Source organism: Chelon labrosus, assembly GCF_963514085.1.
Source record: "Chelon labrosus genome assembly, chromosome: 14".
Lineage (NCBI taxonomy): Eukaryota > Metazoa > Chordata > Actinopteri > Mugiliformes > Mugilidae > Chelon > Chelon labrosus.
In genome coordinates, this window is record NC_140347.1 from 29,315,765 (window position 1) to 29,336,052 (window position 20,288).

General features: G+C 41.3%; 2 protein-coding genes across 4 annotated transcripts in view; both read right to left on the reverse strand.

Annotated features, from left to right (window-relative positions):
- Positions 1 to 4,466: 4,466 nt before the first annotated feature.
- smim8 (small integral membrane protein 8) lies at positions 4,467 to 6,306 on the reverse strand. The gene is made up of 2 exons (XM_084559861.1): positions 6,011 to 6,306; positions 4,467 to 4,682 (listed from the first exon to the last, which is right to left on the reverse strand). The coding sequence occupies exons 1-2, from the start codon at positions 6,137 to 6,139 to the stop codon at positions 4,524 to 4,526; spliced, it is 288 nt and encodes a 95-aa protein (XP_084415987.1). The 5' UTR covers positions 6,140 to 6,306; the 3' UTR covers positions 4,467 to 4,523.
- Positions 6,307 to 6,559: 253 nt separating this feature from the next.
- Positions 6,560 to 20,288, reverse strand: part of znf292b (zinc finger protein 292b) — a 33,578-nt gene continuing 19,849 nt past the window's right edge. The window contains exons 7-8 of one of the 3 annotated variants that reach the window (XM_084559852.1): positions 19,393 to 19,534; positions 12,291 to 19,150 (exon numbers count right to left, since the gene is read on the reverse strand). In XM_084559852.1, coding sequence (XP_084415978.1) covers positions 12,671 to 19,150; positions 19,393 to 19,534 — 6,622 coding nt within the window. In that variant the 3' untranslated portion in view covers positions 12,291 to 12,670. Of the gene's footprint in view, positions 10,805 to 12,290; positions 19,151 to 19,392; positions 19,535 to 20,288 lie in introns of those variants that run through there. The other 2 variants (XM_084559853.1, XM_084559854.1) reach the window with 2 other exon arrangements.

Below are 20,288 nucleotides of genomic sequence, written 5' to 3' on the forward strand. Positions count from 1 at the left end.
TGTTAGCTTAGTATTTAGCATGTCTTACTGAGTCCCGTTCATTGAGGCTGCTATTATATTGACGCTAGCGTGTCAAATTGACCGGATCGGTAGCCGACGGGGCTGTCTCAGTTTAGCTTGGTCACGTGACCTGCCTGTTGCGCCAAACTGTTGTGCTGTTTAATGATCCTACGCTGCCTCCTACTGGTGATTTGCAGTATTACAGTTACTCACGTCTGCTGTAATTTGTGTTATTCTGTTATTAATGCTACTGTATAGTAGGTTAATTATCATTAATATTGTTTATTATTGTTGTCCTCTGCAGACATCACAAACCACACACTCATGTACTACAGTGTCCTGTTCAGTTGGATAGAGGTCAGTAAAGTCATCTAAAGGAGAGAAGTTGCTGCGTCTTCTCTGACCGGAGGATTAGGCCAGTAAAGACACAGCCAGCGTCATCACCAACACTGTTCCGTTACAACACCCCCTTGCCACGTATCCAACACCTGCTGGATAATCTTGGAGGCTACACCTGGTTTTCAATACTTGTATTTCAATACATTACTCTGAAATGGGCAATTTGTGAAAAATTCAGAGACTATTTTATGCTCCTACTTTGACAGTATATGCTGATAACAACCCACTGACCTATATACTTACCACAGCAATGCTCAATGCTGTAAGTTACACTGGATTGGCGAGCTGGCAAGACTTTTATTTTGACATTAAGTATAGGCCACGGAAGATGAATGAATCCTCCAATTAGTGAGGTAATAACACTGAAAATGAGAGGATGGATCCCAAACGACAATGACAAAAGACAAATGTCACCTGGAACAAGGAGACTAGTACATGAGTGGAACAAACTGAAATTAGACAAGGGAATTCTGTACAGATGTGCGAGTCAGAGAAAACAGCTAGTTCTCCCTGCTGAACTGAAACAAATGGTGATGGAGAACTTGCATGACAACATGGGGCATATTGGTGCAGACAAAGTAATTCGACTTGCAAAGGAGAGGTTCTTTTTGCCTTTCATGCAGAAGGAAATAGAAGATTATGTAACTGTCCGTATCTGCCGATCCTTATGCGTAGGCTCAGACACTCGTAAGCGCAGGAAGTCTTTTGAAAACGAAAAGGATGAGCTTTGTGAATGAACAATCTGATTTGTGAATTTGCAAAACAATCACACACGTTCAGATACCTCGGTACGCATTTGTGACCCCCAAAATTCACACACAAATCGTTGTACACACACACAAGTCGTTGCACACACACACACACACACACACACACAAATCGTTGTACGCATTTGTGAATGTCAAGTTTCACGTGTGGATCATGGAACACGCATTTGTGACCATTTTGAGACTAATTTCATCCCATAGTGACATAATCGTTTCGTATTAGGCTACCTATTTTTATTTGGCCATTTCAGATAATTCATAAAAAACAAAAACGTGCAGGAATTATAGGCCTGTATTTATAATATTATGAATGAAATGTGCGTTATATGGAAGAAAGTCAAGGTGTGACTGACTTTAGCCCTTTTATACAGTGGATTCCCCAGTCCGTTCAATTTGGGAGAGACCCAGAGGTGAACTGTCCCCTGCGCCTCCCTCCCCTTTCTCTTTCTCACACACACCTTCTGTGCACAGCACCTTCTCAGCAAGCAGGGACGCCTGCAGCTGCAGGGGGCCACAATTTGCCAATTCCCCACACAGATATGACGGATAACAGAAAACCATGTAGCGGTGCAGATTTTTTTATTATTTTTTTTTTGCTCGTGCCGCCCCCCTTTTGTCATAAAAAAATGCTGCCCCGGGCGGCTGCCCGGTTCGCCCGCGCCTAAAACCGCTACTGACGGTGAGAAATTGCTAAATCAAGCCCATGTTAGATGTCTCTTAGAGGAAGAATTAAATGGCGCTTGAGATAAAAATGTCCCAGTGAGTGGTTTCAGTCTTGTAGTGCTGCAGTTGCTCCTTCAGGCCAAGTACTGACCTTACACACTACTGATCTGTCCCGTTTTACCATGGGTCTGTAGGTTGGTGTGAGCATAACAGTTACATGATCTGAATTACCCACATGGGGGAGGGATGCTATGAGTCTTTAATGTTTGTATAAACCAGGTCTAGAGTGTTTTTTCCTCTGGTCGCCACATTTACATGTTGGTAAAATTTGGACAGAACAGATGAAAGACTTCCTGATTGAAGTCTCCAGCTACAATGTAGAAAGCGTCTGGGTGTTCCTTCCTCCACGTTTGCGCTTGGTGCTACATCGACGGCTGACATGAAAACAGCAGTCATCTCCCGCGGCAGATAGAAAGGTCGGCATTTCAGAGTCAATAGCTTTATGTTTTGAGATCAGCTGGTGGAAACAGTGACAGAATCCTGACACCACAACTTGTTGATGTAGACAGCTAAGCTGCCTTCTCTTTGCTTGCTGGTTAGTTCAGCTAATCTGTCTGCTCCATGTAGCGTTAACCCCTCTAGCTGGACAGCATCGACAGTAATACCTTGTTCAGCCAGGTCTCGGTGAAAACGGTCACACAACAGTCTCTCACATTGCGATGCGAAGCCCTCCACAGTCAAATATAGTCCAACTTGTTGTCAAGAGAGCAGACATTCGACATCAGAAGTGTGGGTATGGCTGGTTTGAGAGGATTTGTGGCTAGTTGGACCTGGACTCTTCCGTGTTGTTTGTTTTAGCCAGACTCGATACTGTTTATTGGAGGATACGCACAATTTCCTTCCACACATGATACATGAAGGATACACCGGGCTATATATCCTACTCCTCTGCCTCCCTGAGCCCTCAGGAGCAGACCATGGGAACACAGTTCAGGTTGGTGTTGGCCTATCATTTTAGACATCCTACAGTTTGCCTACCAGCCATATCTGGGGGTGGATGACGGTGTCATCTATCTTCTGCAGCGAGCTCACTCACACCTGGATTGTGGTGAAGGCTCTGTGAGAATCATATTCTTTGATTTCTCCAGTGCCTTCAACACCATCCACTGTCTCCTGGATCGCTGACAAACAGGCCACAATTTGTGTATTTGGGTCATGTCCTGTCTGATGTGGAGGTGAGTGGTGTGGGAGCCCCACAGGGCACTGTGCTTTCTCCATTCCTGTTCACCTTATACACCACTGACTTTCAGCACAACTCAGAGTCATGCAACATTCAGAAATTTTCTGATGACTCTGCAGTTGTAGGGTGTATAAGTGGTGGACGGGACGGGGAGGAGTATAAAGATCTGGTGGACAGATTTATGGGGTGGGCTGGAAGGAATGATCTGCTGCTTAATGTGGACCAAAGAGATGGTGATTGACTTCAGGAGGAAGGGAACAGCTCAGCATCCTTGGTAGGGATGTGGAGGTGGTGGAGGATTACCAGGGGTGTCAAACTCATTTTAGTTCAGCAGCCACATACAGCTCAATGTGATGTATATAGTACAAATATTATAGTACAATAACCTATAAATAACGACAACTCCATATGTTTCCCTTTGTTTTAGTGCAAAGAAGTACAAGTACATCATGAAAATGTTTACATTTACTGAGCCATCCTTTTACAAAACATTTTTGAACAATGTGGAATTTCTTTAAAAAAAAGTGCAATTTTATTGCCATCTACCGTTAGCGATGCTGTGTTCTGTCCGCTACTCTTACTAGTTGTAGTTACTAGTTGGTAGTTGGAATGATAATCGGGCAGCACAGTGGCGAGGTGGTCAGCAAGGATGCCTCACAGTGAGGGTCCCGGGTTCGAATCCATGGGCCAACTGGGCCTTTCTGTGTGGAGTTTGCATATGTGTTATTAGAGGAGGGGTCTACAACAAATTTTATAAACAGTCCCCTATTTTCATTGTCTAAAAAAATGATTGGACTGTTGGACAGCGCATGTTTTATAGAGCAGTACCTTCATTGCTTTTTAATTGGGTAAGCAGGTCAAAAGAGTGGAGTTTATTCCAAGTTTGAAATTTGCATTTGGAAATTATTTCTCAGTTCGAGTGAAAAACCCCAAATCATTAAAGAAATACAAAGAATGCTGGGAGTGGCTAAATCAACAGAAAAAAACACACTGGTAAGCTTGGCAACATTAGCAGTTATTAAGAGGGATTGAGTCCAGGACTGTATGGATAAGAATGCATTCATTTTCACTAGTATGCCGAACGAACTGGCAAGTGAGTGTACATGTATATGCTTAACGGTTAAATATTATGAATATGAGCTATTTTGTTAACGGTTATTTGTAAAAATTTTTTACTGTTATCTGTAACAGTGAACCAACCAACTTTTCAAGGAACAGAAAGTGTAATGTTGCCTGAAGTTAAACTAATTTGTAACTGGTCAGTTTTCTGTGTACCACTGGATATAATGAGAACTATCACAGATTTACAGAAGAAATCCTAAATACCTTAAGATTCTCAGGCAACTGTGTTTACATAAACAGTTATATTTATAATACCATATTAATCAAGACATTAAGAGATTTAGATCAGGTTTTAATTCACTGCCCTTACAGTACATAAACATGATATGCCATCAGTCCCATTTGGAAGACTTCCTCCGCATGTATCTCTGTCCTTCGCTGTCGATGGCCTCATAAAGCTGCTGGTTGTTTTCTGTCATTGCATGAAGGTAGCCCAGGTAGCACACACACAGTGTTATGGTTACCATTCCAAATATCATGACTGGTTTATTCTGCAAAACAACACAGATTTAAGTTAAAAAGGTTTAGAGATTATTTAGATTTATTTAATACTATTTTGTCAAACTACTGTTTCCATGGTATTGGATAAACTTTCATACCAAGACAGTATGGGAGATTCATCTTAAACATTTGCAAATGAGAACTGTAGACAATGCTGGAATATCAACTGGCAGTGGCGGGCCGTAAGCGCCAGCAAAGCCTTCTCTGCTGGCCTAAACTTTATTAAAATCACTAACTTCCATTTTTTTTTTTTTTACATTAATCTTATTAAATTATTCCCAGTAGCCTATTCTTTTCATTTTATGACATGTCTGTCTCTCAGTTGCAGTGCTTCTGGCAGTGTAACAAAATCTACAGTCGGCTGAAGCTTGAAATACGTTGTAATGACACTGTTCCTTTAACCAGTCACATTTCAAGTATTCTTAGGCCTTCTCTGTGGCCTACAGTAGTGTGATAGTAATGGCAGTCATCCTATGAGACAAAACGTCCTGTTTTATTGCATATCCGTATGTTGTTGATGGTTTTTATAGCAATGGCGTCATAACGATCATATAGGTGTTTTAAATAAGGTTGGAGGTCACTGAAGGCCTAGGTGGAAAATGCACAGCCTGCCACTGCCAACTGGGTACAGTAGTAGTCCAGTAGTCCACACATGGTGCAAATTCAACTTATGTATTTGTGTTAATTTAAGTGCAGTTTATTTGCAATTATGATGATGTCCCTCTCACTTATTACTTCATTTTATGAGCCCATATTGAATAGGGTCAATTTGGGGTGTGTGTACAGGATTGCCAACCGTCCCTTGGAAAACGGAATGTCCCGTATTTAGAAATAAAAATAAGAATTTGTTTTCAATGTGTTCATATCACTCAAAAATATGTATCTAATTCAATTCAGGTTCGAGTCAAACAGCTAAAAAAAAAAAAAGTCGTTTCACACACACACAAAAACAAAAAATCCACCACGCCAGGAAGGGTGAAGGCAATCGAGTCGGCCGACTCTGCCAATGATTGAATGATTGAATGATATTTATTTTTCAGGGAGTTGGCAATCCTATGTGTGTGGACTACACGAACATTTATGTTCAGGTGGACAGGATACAGATTGGTCAAATATTACACACCACCTTTAATTAGCAATGTGTGACATGTGACAATTTAAGAATCGCCTTTACATTAGCGCAAAGGTCCGCGTAAAGTTCAGTTATTGTTCACAGACACAAAAACAATAGCGGCTAAGCTAATGTTTATGCAAAATGGTTTGTTATCAAGTTACTGTTTAACTCATTAACCGCTAACGGAATGTCTGAGATTCTCACGGGTTTAATGAAGAGTTCGGGGTTGACAGCTCGGAACAGTGTCGTTGTCTGTGCTCCCCTCAGTCCAGGTGTCCTTAAACCGTTTTTCTCCAGACTCTCCTTCCTTTTACTGGCCTCTTGATCCGACATGTCCGCTTGTCAGGCTCGTCTCGTCTTTAAGGAGTGTGGCGACGTATGCGTTGAAGCGCTAACGTAACGCGATGCACGATGGTGTTGAAACCATATATGTCTATGGTTGAAACAATTAGGTTACGTTAGGTTAGGGTTAGATTCAGACCCTTCATACTAAAGGTTATGTTAGGTTTCTTCTTCTTCTGGGATTCTTGGCAGTTCTGGCGCTTCTGGGCGTATTACTGCCCCCTGCAGGATTGGGTTATTTGCGAGCATCGTACAGAAACCTTATGAGGGTGGTGGGTCTCGCTGAAGGCAAAACGGATTTAAGAGAAAACGACTGAACTTGATCTCTACTATAACTCTCGTAAAATATTTTTTCTCTGTATTATATTTGATACATTCCAGGAAAACACGCTTAACTGCAGGGACGTGCGGTCAGGGGAAGCTGGTGAGGCAGTACCTGCCATCATGAAAAGTGTCCTTGGCGCATACTTGTCGCTAACTCTCTGTATGCTGTCAATAAAATGGTAGTGCGCATTTTTATCATGTGTCCTAATTTCCCATAGCCTAGTTAATGTATTCCATGTATGAGTGTAGCATATTTAAAACATTTGAAAAAGCACAGCCAGTACTTCTGCCTCATGGAAGAGGGCGCAAGTGAGCCACGGGTTCCTGCTGTTGCTCTTCTTCTGCTGAGTCAACTGTACTGTTTCTTGTACTTGTACGTCCTTTTACTGGGATCTGTTCTCCGTGCGAAAGCCAAAAAATATAAGATGGTATATCTAAGCTTTATAAATTCTCAAAACTAGACTTTCACTTGCCACAGGGAAGTGGCAAATGGGTCGCGTCCATTGACTGTATATGTCGCGTTATAGGGCGAGAGGTGGGGCACTGCCTGGACAGGTCGCCAGTCTATCCCACCAGGGCACACCTACGGCCAATTTAGAATCACCATTTAACCCAATGCTTCTCAGTTATTTTCTGTTACGGCCCCCCTTTCCGCCGCGACTATAAATAGTATCATTTGTCTATATAAACACACCGGTCTTTCCTCGTTACCCACCACAGTCACAGTGAAGCCAAGCGCTACATGCGCTTCGTCATATTTCCTCGTCTTAGCTTTCAGGAGACTTTCGGTTGTCTCATTATCTCTGTCTCTCTCTGCCTTTCTTTTCATCCCTGTAAAATATTTTTCCATGGTGATTCTTGAGCATATTTTCATATTTCCCGCTCTATGCTGTGTGTGCGCATGCTCGGTGCAAAAAACAAAACAAAAAACATACACCATAGAGCCAATACTCCCTGCGCACACTCTGACAATGAGAGCGCCACTGCCACCTACTGTAGTGGATGTGCAATTACACTTTATTCTAGTACAGCAAAAAAAAGCATGTACCCCACACAGTTTGGGGTCTCAGATATTCAGTCCTGTCTATATGCAAAGAGGGGTACCAAAAGGGGTAACCTTTTTTATACTTTTCCTTTAACAACTGTTATTGTCTGTGTCTCTCTCTCTACTGTGTCTCTACTTGTGTTTTTATGAGTGTAGGGTGAATGCTTGTTGATGAATAACACACTGTAAGCTGCTGGACACCTGAATTTCCCCTGTGGGGATGAATAAAGTACCTATCTATCTATCTATCTATCTGTCGGTGTACACTGGCACTGGTTCGACCATGGATTCAAACCCGGGACCTTCTCGCTGTAGGGCATCAGTGCTAACCACCGTGCCACTGTGACGCCCAGTGAGTACGAATGAACTGTGGAATTGCAACGACAAATGTGCTCTCTCTTAACCGCTATAGATTTGGCATTGTTCATTGATATGTACCTTGTACGTATTTTTGTGTAAAGAATGCTCATTTCAGATATGAAACGTAACCAGTTAGTGTGAAAGCTGCCAAATGTGTTCTGTTCATAATTGTAAATCTGTGCCTCACGGCTACGAACCTCACCGCACGTCACTTACCATTGGTCGACCCAGCAGGCTGGCAGGTTGACAAGCTCAAAATGGTCAAAACAGCAGAGCTTCTTCATAAAAAAAAAAGCTCAAGAAGTTGTCACGACTTCAGTTGAGTTCTCCAGATAGGTTGATCATGACATTTTTTATATTCTCAATTCTAATGTATTTACAATACTTAATTTTTAAGTAAAGTCACATTCAGTTTTCAGTAACCTCAACTTGTTTTTTTTTTCTAGATAACTTAGGATGCAAAGTTCAATGATCGTTTAAGGGACTATTGGGATTGCTTGTCTCCATGACATGTCTAGAGAGTGAGTATGTGATTAACCAATCAATTCCTGATCTCTGTTTGTTATTATTAAATAATTGTTTTTCAGTGCTCCTGTATTTTGATGACGATCCATTCACCAGGAGTTAAGATTAAAATCTCCTCCAATCAGTATATAAATTGATGGGGACTTAGGGTACATTGTCATTTGATGCAATAACTATTTGTTTTTCAGACCACTGTTGTATCCGTGTGTCATAATCAAGATAATGACAACGCTGTCAGTATCAAGTACACATCCTAGCCAGTGTCCATCACGCTCTGCCTTAACATTTAGGATTTTACTAGGGCACTTGTTGAAACATATGGCAACTCCTGCTGAGCAACTGGTACCATAACTGAAGAGGATCTCATCACATCAATCTGATCAGGTGGGCATCTTGAAGAAATGTAATGGTAGCTTTCTGTAGCTTTCATCAGCACTTACCACTGATGAACTCAAATGGACTCCTGTCGTTTGCAGTCTTGCTTTTCCTTGCTTGCTTAGTTTTTGTCTACAAGGCCTGTCAATCAGTTTTATTTTAGTTTATTTCTTACAGGGACCATGTACAAAATGCATTAATCACAGAGGAGAAGATACACTGTACCAGATTTAGCAAATTGCTAATTTCCATCTGCAGTCCCAGGGCAGGTAGACGTATCCCATCTGAAACTTCTTCTGCAAAGCATATCCTTTCTTTTTTGCAAACCAGTTAATCTTTTGCGCAATGAGGCACTGGTCTTGCTGTAAACTTTGCCTTGTGCTTCTAAAATTCAGATGAGGAGTGGCAGTGACAAAATAAATGCATAACAGTTTCAAGATTATTATTATAAAGTTATCCAATGTTATAAAATGAATATACCATATCATTTTTCAAACACAGAATTGGAAGGTTTAAATCATCTAAGAAAACTGCAAAAAGTGGTCTCCCTTCTTCTGCTTCAGTTCTGATACTGGGTCATTTCACTTAGGAACCTTCCTGAGTGCTAAAAAAGTGTTTATTAGTGGGCTTATAGGCTGTTGATATAATGATAATACAGTTAGGCCCAAAAATGTTTGGACAGTGACACAAGTAGGGTTGGGTATCGTTTGAATTTGAACGATTCCGATTCCGATTCCTTGTTTCGATTCCGGTTCCTAACGATTCTCGATTCCGATTCTTTTAAGAGGCAGGGTCAAAAAAAAGTTTAGGATATTTTAAATGAGCTAGTGTAGTGGACACTATGGACATAATTCACCTCGTTCCGTGCTTTAGGGACGCTGTCTCTTTAAGAACACGCTGCTGGTTTGTTGTTATCATGGGCAGCGCCATGTTTGTTTTGATATCGTTAAAGTAGGAATGAATAAACGACACGCTGTTGCGTTGTCAACGTGAGACTCTCTCTACCTAGTTTATTACACTAGCTAGCCAACGGTCTTTCTGAAGGAAATAGTCTGACCTTCTCCATCAATTTTAATTCTATGAACTTTTTCCTTTTTATGAACTCTATACGTGGGCTAATTTGTTAGCTGCCTCAATGTTGGCGCAAGACATATTATTTAATGTATATGTATTGTTTTACTAACAACAAGTAAAACAAGTAAAACGGTAGGACGGTAGGCAGAGGCAGAGGCCAGCGGAGGCAGCGGAGGACGGTCGGCGCAGCGCGTCAAAGACGGGGCACACATTTATTTCTACTCCATGAATTCGGAGGTGCTTTATCATGTTCGACGTGCACCCTCCTATGCACGAAACAATCTTGTCGCAAATGTTGCATTTTTCCGAGATTTCGTTCTGTTTAGAAAAGTGAAGCCACACTTTCGACCTCCGACGCATGCTACCCATGTTCGACCATAGACATTCGGTTAAGCCAACACTTCCGGTGGACGCTTCTTCGTTGGTGTTCAGCGGTTTCTTCTTCCGGTCGGCGGACTGGGAATCGAAACTAGGAATCGAAAATTAAACTTTTGAACGATTCCGGGAAAATCGCAAAGCTAGTCCCGGTTCCAATCGATTCTCGATACTCGATACCCAAGCCTAGACACAAGTTTTGTTATTTTAGCTGTTTACGCAAACATATTCAGGATACAATTATATAATCAATATGGGCTTAAAGTGCAGACTCTCAGCTGTAATGTGAGAGTAGTCACATCCAAATTGGAGCAAGGGTTTAGGAATTACAGCTCTTTAATACATAGCCTCCTCTTTTACAAGGGACCAAAAGTAATTGGACAATTGACTCAGAAGGCTGCAAAATAAAAATAACAAGGCTGCATGGGCTCTTCCCTCGTTAACCTGTCATCAATTAAGCAGTTAAAAGGTTTGGAGTTGATTCCAGGGGTGGCGTTTGCATTTGGAAGCTGTTGCTGTGAACACACAACATGCGGTCAAAGGAGCTTTCAATGGAGGTGAAACAGACCATCCTGAGGCTGAAAAAAAGAAGAAATCCATCAGAGAGAGAGCAGAAATGTTAGGAGTTGCCAAATCAACAGTTTGGTACATTCTGAGAAAAAAAGAGTTCTCTGGTGAGCTTGGGAACCCCAAAAGGCCTGGACGTCCACGGAAGACAACAGTGGTGGGTGATCGCAGAACCCTTTCCATGGTGAAGAAAAACCCCTTCACAACATCCACTCAAGTGAAGAACACTGTCCAGGAAGTAGGTGTATCAGTATCTAAGTCTACCATAAAGAGAAGACTTCATGAGAGTAAATACAAAGGATTCACCACAAGGTGCAAACCATTAATCAGCCTCAAAAATAGAAAGGCCAGAATTGACAGCCCAGTTCTGGAACAGCATTCTTTGGACAGATGAGACTAAGATCAACCTGTACCAGAATGATGGGAAGAAGAAAGTTTGGAGAAGAATTGGAACAGCTCATGATCCAAAGCACACCACATCTTCTGTAAAACATGGTGGAGGCAGTGTGATGGCATGAGCATGCATGGCTTCCAATGGCACTGGGTCACTTGTGTTTATTGATGATGTGACAAAAGACAGAAGCAGCCAGATGAATTCAATTCAATTGATCCAAAACATACCGCAAAAGCAACCCAGGAGTTTTTTAAAGCAAAGAAGTGGAATATTCTGCAATGGCCGAGTCAATCACCAGATCTCAACCCAATTGAGCATGCATTTCACTTGCTCAAGACACAACTTCAGGCATAAAGACCCACAAACAAGCAACAACTGAAGGCAGCTGCAGTAAAGGCCTGGCAAAGCATCGCAAAGGAGGAAACCCAGTGTTTGGTGATGTTCATGGGTTCCAGACTTCAGGAAGTCATTGCCTGCAAAGGATTCTCAACAAAATATTTAAAAGTAACATTTTACTTAGGGTTACGTTTATTGGTCCAATTACTTTTGAGCCCCTGAAATGAGGAGCGTTTGTTTAAAAATAGCTACAATTCCTACATGTTTAATCATATATTTTTGTTCAACCACTTGAATATTAAACCTTAAAGTCTGCACTTCAATTCCGTTGTAGTTGTTTCATTTCAAACCCAATGTGGCAGCATGCAGAGCCCAAATCATGAAGATTGTGTCACAGTCCAAATATTTCTGGGCCTAACTGTATATAGTAATTTATACTGTTTAGATTCCACATGGGGAAATTCTTTATCTGTATTTCAGCCATCCATTCTTTCACACTATATAATTTATGGTGTGTAATTTCCAAAACACTTCCTCCAATATTCCTTAAAGGGCAATTCAACAAGTAACCACAAGCAGTAATTTAAACGTATGATTTTAAATAAAATCTGCAGTAAAAACACTTATATTCTAAATTTGTATAGAGGGTTTTGTATTGTTAAAGCAAATAAGCAGTGTGCAAGAAACAGCTCCGAACTTCACACCATAAAGAGTAATTTCCAATCCCTCCTGCACTGCAATGCTAAAACAAAAAGTCAAAAAAGGTGTATAATAAAAACGGTTTAATAGTAAGACTGCTGGTGACAGTGGTGGTTTCAAACTATACACACAGTGCATGTAAACAAGCATCTTTAAATCACAAACTACACACAATCGGTTTCATAGTCCATTTCTCTCCTAGTCCTACAGGGATAATACATGACACAAGCTGATCACAAGCTGATGTCATACTTTTCAGCAAAATCTTTTGAACTGATAATCCATAAGAAAAACATGCTTTACATTTTATTATAAATGACAAAAACATACAGATATTACAGTATAACTCAGAACTACTGTTTTGTATTTTGTTTCTTTTAGGTCACAGGTCTGCAGCAGATGTGACTCATTCAAGTCCTGAGATTCAGATTAAAAACAAAAACACAAGTCATTTTTTCTTTAATACCACAGTAGGCTGCATATCCTGCAGTTGCTTTAATATAAGATCAGTGACACCTGAAAAGGCAGCATCTAAATTTATTCTTACTTTACTAAGTGACTTCAAATTTTGGCGGTTGTTGAACCTGACACAAATGTCTTTAGTGTTCAGGTTTGATGGATTCTTCCATATGTCTGCCACAATAACCTTGCTCAGTGGAGAATGTTCAGTTTTGCTTGATTGTTCCAGAAATTTTAGGAAAGACATTTCAAATCCCATTGGTTTAAACAATGCCAAAGAAGCGCTCTGCTCTGTCCTCTCTTCCTGCATTACCACGGGAGATGAGGAGTCTGATTCTTCATCCATGCTGCAAACCACATCTGTCTTTGTTGTACGTGCAATTTTCTTGCGTTCTACCATATTTTCTATGAGTTTTCGTGGACGTCCTCGTTTGCGTTTGAGCACCATGGGGCCATCAGAACCAGCATTATTTGATAATTTGTTGTCAAACAATGCAACAGGGATTCCTGCTGAAGTCCTTCTGCGTAGGACAGGCTTTGAATATCCATATTCCCCTCCTTTCATATCAAGGTCAGAGGTCATCTCAGTATCTGACACATCTGAGGTATTGTCTGACTTGGAATCATCACTCCTGATTGAATGACACTTCTGCCTTGGGAACTTTTTGCAAAATATGAAGTGACTCCTCTGCTGTTCCAGGTACTTTTCTGACAAGCCATGTCCCACATAATGTTTCAGTATGCTCCGCTCTGACTTCATGACCGAGTCACAAGCTTTGATCATACAGGGGTACTGAAGAGGAAATTTCTTTGTGCACATTGCAGATGCCTCTACTTTGGATTTTAAGGAGGGTTTTCCATATTTTGCCCAGTGACTTGACTTTGACTTGCTAAACCTCTTCATGTTACTTTCCCTCAGCAAGATCTTTTTGTTGCTCTCAATGTTTTCTTTACCGTTAATTGACTTAGTAATTTGAAAACGTAAAGGTTTTGAGTTTGGTTTTGTCCGCTCTTCTTTTATTTGTTGATTTTTTAGTGTAGTTTCGTACAGGTCCTGATGCTTTTTCATGACATGTCTAAGCAAGTTTGACCTTGTGGCATACGAACGGTCACAACCTTCAATTTCACACTTGAATGAACCATTCAATTGTTCAGGCCTGGCTAGTTTGATATCTTTATGCTTTTCCTTGAGATGCCCTATATACGTCCAGAAAGCAATGAAGGATTCTGTACATCCTTGGTGGCCACAAGCAAACTTGCCATATTTGATGCCAGACAAGAGATTGCCAACCTGATCAAGACTTAATTTATGTAGCTGTAGATAATGCTGTAGGAGAGTGCGAACTTCTTGGAAAACACAACAGCAGTCCTTGATTTGGCATCGAAATTCAGAAATGTGAGGAAATTCGAGTTCTTGAGCCTCCTCATCATTGTCTATTATTTCATCCAGTACCTCAGACTGGCCTTGCTCTTTGTTCACCTCCAATGTTGACAAAGCAGAAAGATGAACAGCCCGGTAGTGGAGGATCAGATTGTGTTGAACAGTAAAGGCTGCTACACAGCCTTGATGAACACATTGATACGGTCTGTACGGACTATTGACATCACCTGAACCAGATTTATTCTCTTTAGTCTTCTTGGTAATGTCTATACTTGGCAGAACTATTGACGGCCTGTTACAAACAGACGGTTTGTCAACCCACAGAAGCCCTTTAGGCTGTGTGGCAGACAGAGCCTGGGTAAGAGTGGCTGACACTTTGGCCGTGTTGGCTCCAACTTGCTGATCCATTACACTCAGAGCGGGCAACTTGGGCATGTTTCTTTGCGGTTCATGTGTCCATTGTTTTGCTGACATCCTGGCTTGTACTGACTGAACGTCTGATGTGGTTGAAGTTTTGGCCAGTACTGGTGGAGTTAATGCTTGGTTCTGAGTGGGAGCTACTTGCAAGGGATTTATGACTGTGGAGGAACTGTCTTGAAGTATATAATTAGTTATGTCTGCATTATGGCATGGTCCAGATGACTGTGATTGGTAATCACTATTTACTGCATCCTGGTGTAAAGACAGATGTGTCCCGCTCTCAAGTGATGTATGAGAAGATATTGTGTGTTGCGCAACTGGAATCTGGTTTGTACCAAGAGGCCAGTTTTGAGTAGTAGCAGATGCTGAAGCTTTGGAAAACCTCCGCTTAAAATCTAGACCTGCAATTTCTTCAGCTGGTATATAGGACTTGTGAACTGACTGATAATGAGTGCGAAGGTTTGAGTTCCGAGTGTATGTCTTGCTGCATTCTTGACACTTGAAAGGAGCATATTGGCCATACATTTTTTTAACCTCATTAACCATGTCTAGTGTGTAGTTATGAGTTTTTGAGAGGTGTTTCCAAAGTGCTTCGCTAGACATGGAACTAAATGTGCAGTTCTCAATTTCACAAACAAAAGGCTTGATCACGTTTGATGACACCGAGCGTCGTGAATCAATCTTTACAGGTCCCGTCCGGCTGTTGGTAGTAGTGTTATTTTGTTTCACAGAAGCTGATATCTGATCAGATATTTCTCTTACTAAGTCAAGCCTTTCAAATGCACTTTGAATTTCTGTCATAAACTGTTCCTGGCTGGCAGACAATTGACAGGGTTCAGGATCAGGATCATTAGATGCAACTGTGGAGTTCAGCATATCATGCTTTGGTGTGTTAGTCTCTCTGAAACAAGTAAAGCTTTGTGTGTTCAGGAGTCTTTCAGTTTCAGTGTTGCCAGAATGACACATGCTCTTTCTGCGTTGAAAGTCGCCTGCCAAAATCTGCTCACGCAACCTCTTTTTAATATCTTGCTCAGTAGTCTTCCCTTGAATCTCAGACTGCTTGTCTCTTGTTGCTAGACTATCAGGTAACAGTGTTTTCATTACTGTGTTAGATTCTATATCTGGTGTCTGAAATGTCTCAAAGTGACATCCTTCACCATGGAAAACCTTAGGAGTCACGTGGTTTGTAGAAGTACAACCGGGAATGGAGGGGGGAGGGTTTTTTGTGAGAATTTGCGATAGAAGTGGGTCAGGGAATTCAGCAAATGTATTGCTAGTCTGAGGTAAACTGGTTGTAATATAAGAGTTATCTTCTCGCTCTAGCTGGACATTTTCTGTATGCTGTATTACAGAGCTACCTGGCAAATGGCTTTGGTCGGACTTATTGGCAACACTTTGTTTAAGAATGTGTTCTTCTGACTTATATGCTGACAAGTTATCTTGTGTATAATTAGGAGAGAAGTAATCTTTCGCAGCTGCTGTAACACTTGTTACAGACTGATGAGACTTCGTCTGATGAAACAGCTGTGGCTGAGGGGAGGCAACGGTTTGCTCAGAGGTTAGAAGATCAAGAAATGATCTTGGCAAGTCTGTGTTCAACTCTGACTCTTTGTATGGTTTGCAAATTGCACGTTTTGACAAATGGCCTCCAAGGGATTTGTGACTATTGAATTGTCTAAAACACCTAGAGCAAACAAATCTGCCATCCTTAATGATAGCTGGCCATTTGGACCTTTTGTTTTTTCTGCCTTGCCTTTGATTGTCAGGATTGTTTTCAGAGATGGCTGGGTCATTCAGAGATTGGCTGTCACTGCCTTTTTGGCTTGTACAGTCTGGAGCGCGGAAATTGGACTGTGCAGTATTTGGCATGGTGTTTGAATTTTCTGGTGTCTTGGAATGACAGACTACACTGCTATGCAAATTTGGCGAATATGGTGGAATGGCATCCACTTCCTTTGCCCTATTCATGCAAGAAGGAAGAACTGACTGGGACCTACTCCCCATAAATGGTGGGCTCAAGGACTCTGCAGGTGTGCTCCCTGATGAGCAAGATTGGACGCTAACTGGCAAAGTAGCACGAGTAGAATTCACTTGTGGCATACTTTGTATCTTAGATGGGTAGACTTGGGAAGGGCCAGAGTTAGGAATTTGTTCTGAAACCTCAGATGGTGCAGTTACTGGATGTCCATCACTTCCTAACTGAGAAAGAACACTGGGTTTTACAACATTTGCCATTAGATGTGCACCATTCTGGTTGAAAGCAGATGAGGACAGAATAGGGTAAGGTAGGGTAGTATAGTTAACGTCTGTACCCATGTTACTATATGAGGGTGACTGGTTAACATTATGCCTCTGGACTCCATGAGTTGGTACACTGTCAGCCTGCTGGTTCTGAAGTGAGGAGGCTGAACTGAGTAGTTCAACAGATGATGTGCTCGGTGTTGGAGCACAGGTTATTTTGATTTTAGTTCGAGCAACTTTCCATTTCTCATAGAAGTCGGAGTGAGCTGCTCTCATGTGCTTGGTAACACTTCGGTAGGAGCTGTAGTGCCTTGTACATGTTTCAAATACACAATGAAATCGTGTTCGCTGTCCTGGAGGTGAACCTATGCTATTTAAGGGTGTTGCAGAGTTCTCTGGTCTATTCATAGTTAGGAGCTGAGAGCTTACTGTTGAGAGGCATGGTTGTGACATTACTGGCTCTATGTTCTGTGGCAGTGAGACTGTTAACAGGTTTCCACTGCACATTGGATCTTGCTCCACTGACAATGGTAACTTACAGTCAGAGTTGTAACTAAATGCTTGAATATTTACATTGCTGGGGACAGCATGTGTCTGGGTTGGTAAGACATTACCTAAACTCTCTTCAAACTGAGGTATTATATGATTCGCCTGAAGTGGTTTCACATAATCAAGAGAATTAGCATTTGAATCATCGTCGTCTCCGTTAGGTTCAGACAAGAGGGAATGCAGAGACTGAATCACAGAATTATTTAAACTGTGTGTCTGACTGGTTGGAAATGTCATACCTTGTAATTTATGTTCAAACCCACATTGTCCTATGGTTTGAACAGATTCTCGAGGAAATTCCAGCGAAGTCTCAATGGAGACTGGGAGCCTTCCCTGATTTGGATTAACAGCACTTTCAGCATTCCCTTGTTTAAGGGGAGAGTCGTTAGAAAGCATTTGTTCAATGAGTGATGAGCCAGACTTCATATTTTGTGAAGATTGCTCAGAAAATGGACTTTTCTCTTCTTGAGTCGCATGCCTGTTCTCATGTAAATCCAGCTGCTTTTGTGAATGGAATACCTTTCCACAGTCCACAACCTTACAAGTGAAAGTTTTATAATGTTGTGCCTCATGGTCATACAGTTTAAAGGCCTCACTGAAAATTTTCCCACAATCTGGAAACATGCATCTAGCTTTAAAAACAGAATGTGTTTTCTTATGTACAATGAGCTCAGTGTTGGAGAGAAAACTTGCCTTGCAGTTCAGCTGTATACAGATGTAAGGCTTTACTCCACAATGGACCTGTAAATGATCATTAAGATGGGTGACACTAACAAAGTGGCGACGGCAGTACTGGCAAACAACCTTTTTGCTCTGCATTTCAAGGAAAGTCTTTGCTTCTTCATTGTCCCCATGAGCCTTAACATGTGCAATAAGATTTTTAAAAAATTTGAAGCTCCTTCTACATTTTCCAACAGGACACATGTTTTCCTCATTACTTTCTGTTTTAGACTTAGCCGTTTTGGCCTGAACATTTTGAATCAACTCAACACTTTGCCCTAAGGAACCACCATTTTTGCAAAGTCCACTTTGGGTGTTGGCCTTTAAAGCTGCAATGACAGGAGCAGCTGTCTTGGGATTAGCCAGCTTCTTGTTTGTTTTCATTGCAGTCAGCCTTTCCTTACTTGACTCTTTGACATGCGATGTTACATGGGGCATTAATGCGTCTTTCGAGGTAAAAGTTTGAGCACATATGGGGCAAGTATAAACCCCACTGCTTAGATGGGTTTGTGCATGGCGTACAATCCTGTGGCCGAGAAACTCTTTGTCACACAGCACACAGTATTGCATATAGGCCTGCCAGTTCCGGAACCTGGCAGATATGAAGCCTTTTTCCCTCAATTTCTTCATTTCTCTGTTTTTCTGTCTCTTGTCTGTGATATCTTTAAGTTCATAGGTGCCATTGACTAAGCAGTCTGGAACATTATTAAATGACTGCTGATTCAGGAAGTCTTCCTCTTCTTCGAGGGTCTCAGTATCATTCAGCAAGTCAATGGATGACACTATTGAAGCTTCTTCCCCCATTAGCGCCAGGCAATGCCGCTTAAGCATTTTCCAGTCCCAAAACTCGGGATCAAAGGGCCACTGGGTTTTAAAGACAAGCAGGAGCTCGCAACGTAGTGAAGTGGGAACAGGCATATTCTCCTCCTCTAGTTTTTGGTCTGGTTCATTGTAAAGAGTCTCCACAGAATAGTATGAATCCACTGTGGGTTCCAGGAGGAACTCTGTCAGCTGACAGGCTCGCTTCACTTCCAGGTCAGTTGGAAGCAAACAGGAAATAGTTTTACACACTGTCGCTTTTGCATTTCCGTCAGCTGATTCCATTTGTAGAGCCCTTATGCACATTTCAATGCATATTGGCAGGCCAACATGGTCAATCTATGAAAAAAAATGTTAAATAATTTAAGGCTGTCAAGCAAGAACATATTTAAGAACACACCTGGGACTAATAAGAAACTATCCCATTTGATAAAGCAAAATGGGAAAGCAAAATTACCATCAGGAAAACAAATTTTTATTAAAGTCTGGCTACTCGTATATATATATATATATATATATATATATATATATTATTATTTTTTTTTTCTACAAACACTTTATATATTGGAAATATTACTGACCTCTGATTGAATAACCTTGATGAAAAAAAGCACGTGGTACACAGTTTTCGAAAGCAACGACATCTGGCGACATCTGTCAAGGAAGGCCAGCTCTGATGGCTCCAATCGCTTCAACAGTTTGCTCCAAAAAAGAGTGAGCTCCCTGATTTAAAGAAATGGAATTCATACTGAATTACTACTACTACTGACTCTAGACCTACTTTTACCACTGGCTACACTGGTGCGACCAACTTCAATAAGCTGGTCAGGTTTCTCTTGGTTTTGTCATTATCGTCGTGCAAATTCAGCTTCCAACATTAACAACTTAACCACCCAGTTTAAAGTTGCCTGCAATCATCATGCTATATTTCCTACGACAACTTCAGGAACTGCTCTAGCCACTGTGATCAATTGAAAGCACTACTTTTATTCACCATCGGATGGGGGTTGTACAGACTAGTCGACTAGTCAGTTTGTTGACTTCACTGGTATGCCATAACGCTTTAAGCATCATGTCGACTAGTCGCCGATCATGTGACAATAACAACACAGACGGCTCTGAGAAGACACTGGAGGAGCCCAGCAGTCTTGCAGCAGTTTATTTATGTGTGTGGAAATACTTCATTAAAGATGAAGCTCATACTACCGTGACATGCAAAATATGTATGTCAGTCCTGATGTACAACAAAAGTAGCACTGTAGTAGCACAGTCAGTAAAGGCATCCACTAACTCTGCAGAGAAATGGTATAAAGACAGCAGTCAATTAATGACCTCACCAAACGCCCTGCAGTAACAGAGAGAAGGGGGCTGAAAATCAATTTGCTGGTGAATTCCTTTGTCAGAGTTATGACACATTTAGCTGCAGTACACAGGGAAGGCTTCAGAGAAATAACACATTTTTTTTTTTATTACTTTC

Bases quoted from the DNA above. Each gene is read 5' to 3' on its own strand.
- smim8 (XM_084559861.1), bottom strand. From the start codon at position 6,139: ATGTCGGATCAAGAGGCCAGTAAAAGGAAGGAGAGTCTGGAGAAAAAC. The intron at 4,683-6,010 runs GTGAGAATCTCA...GTTGTTTTGCAG, and splicing joins CCGAACTCTTCATTAAACCC to AATAAACCAGTCATGATATT.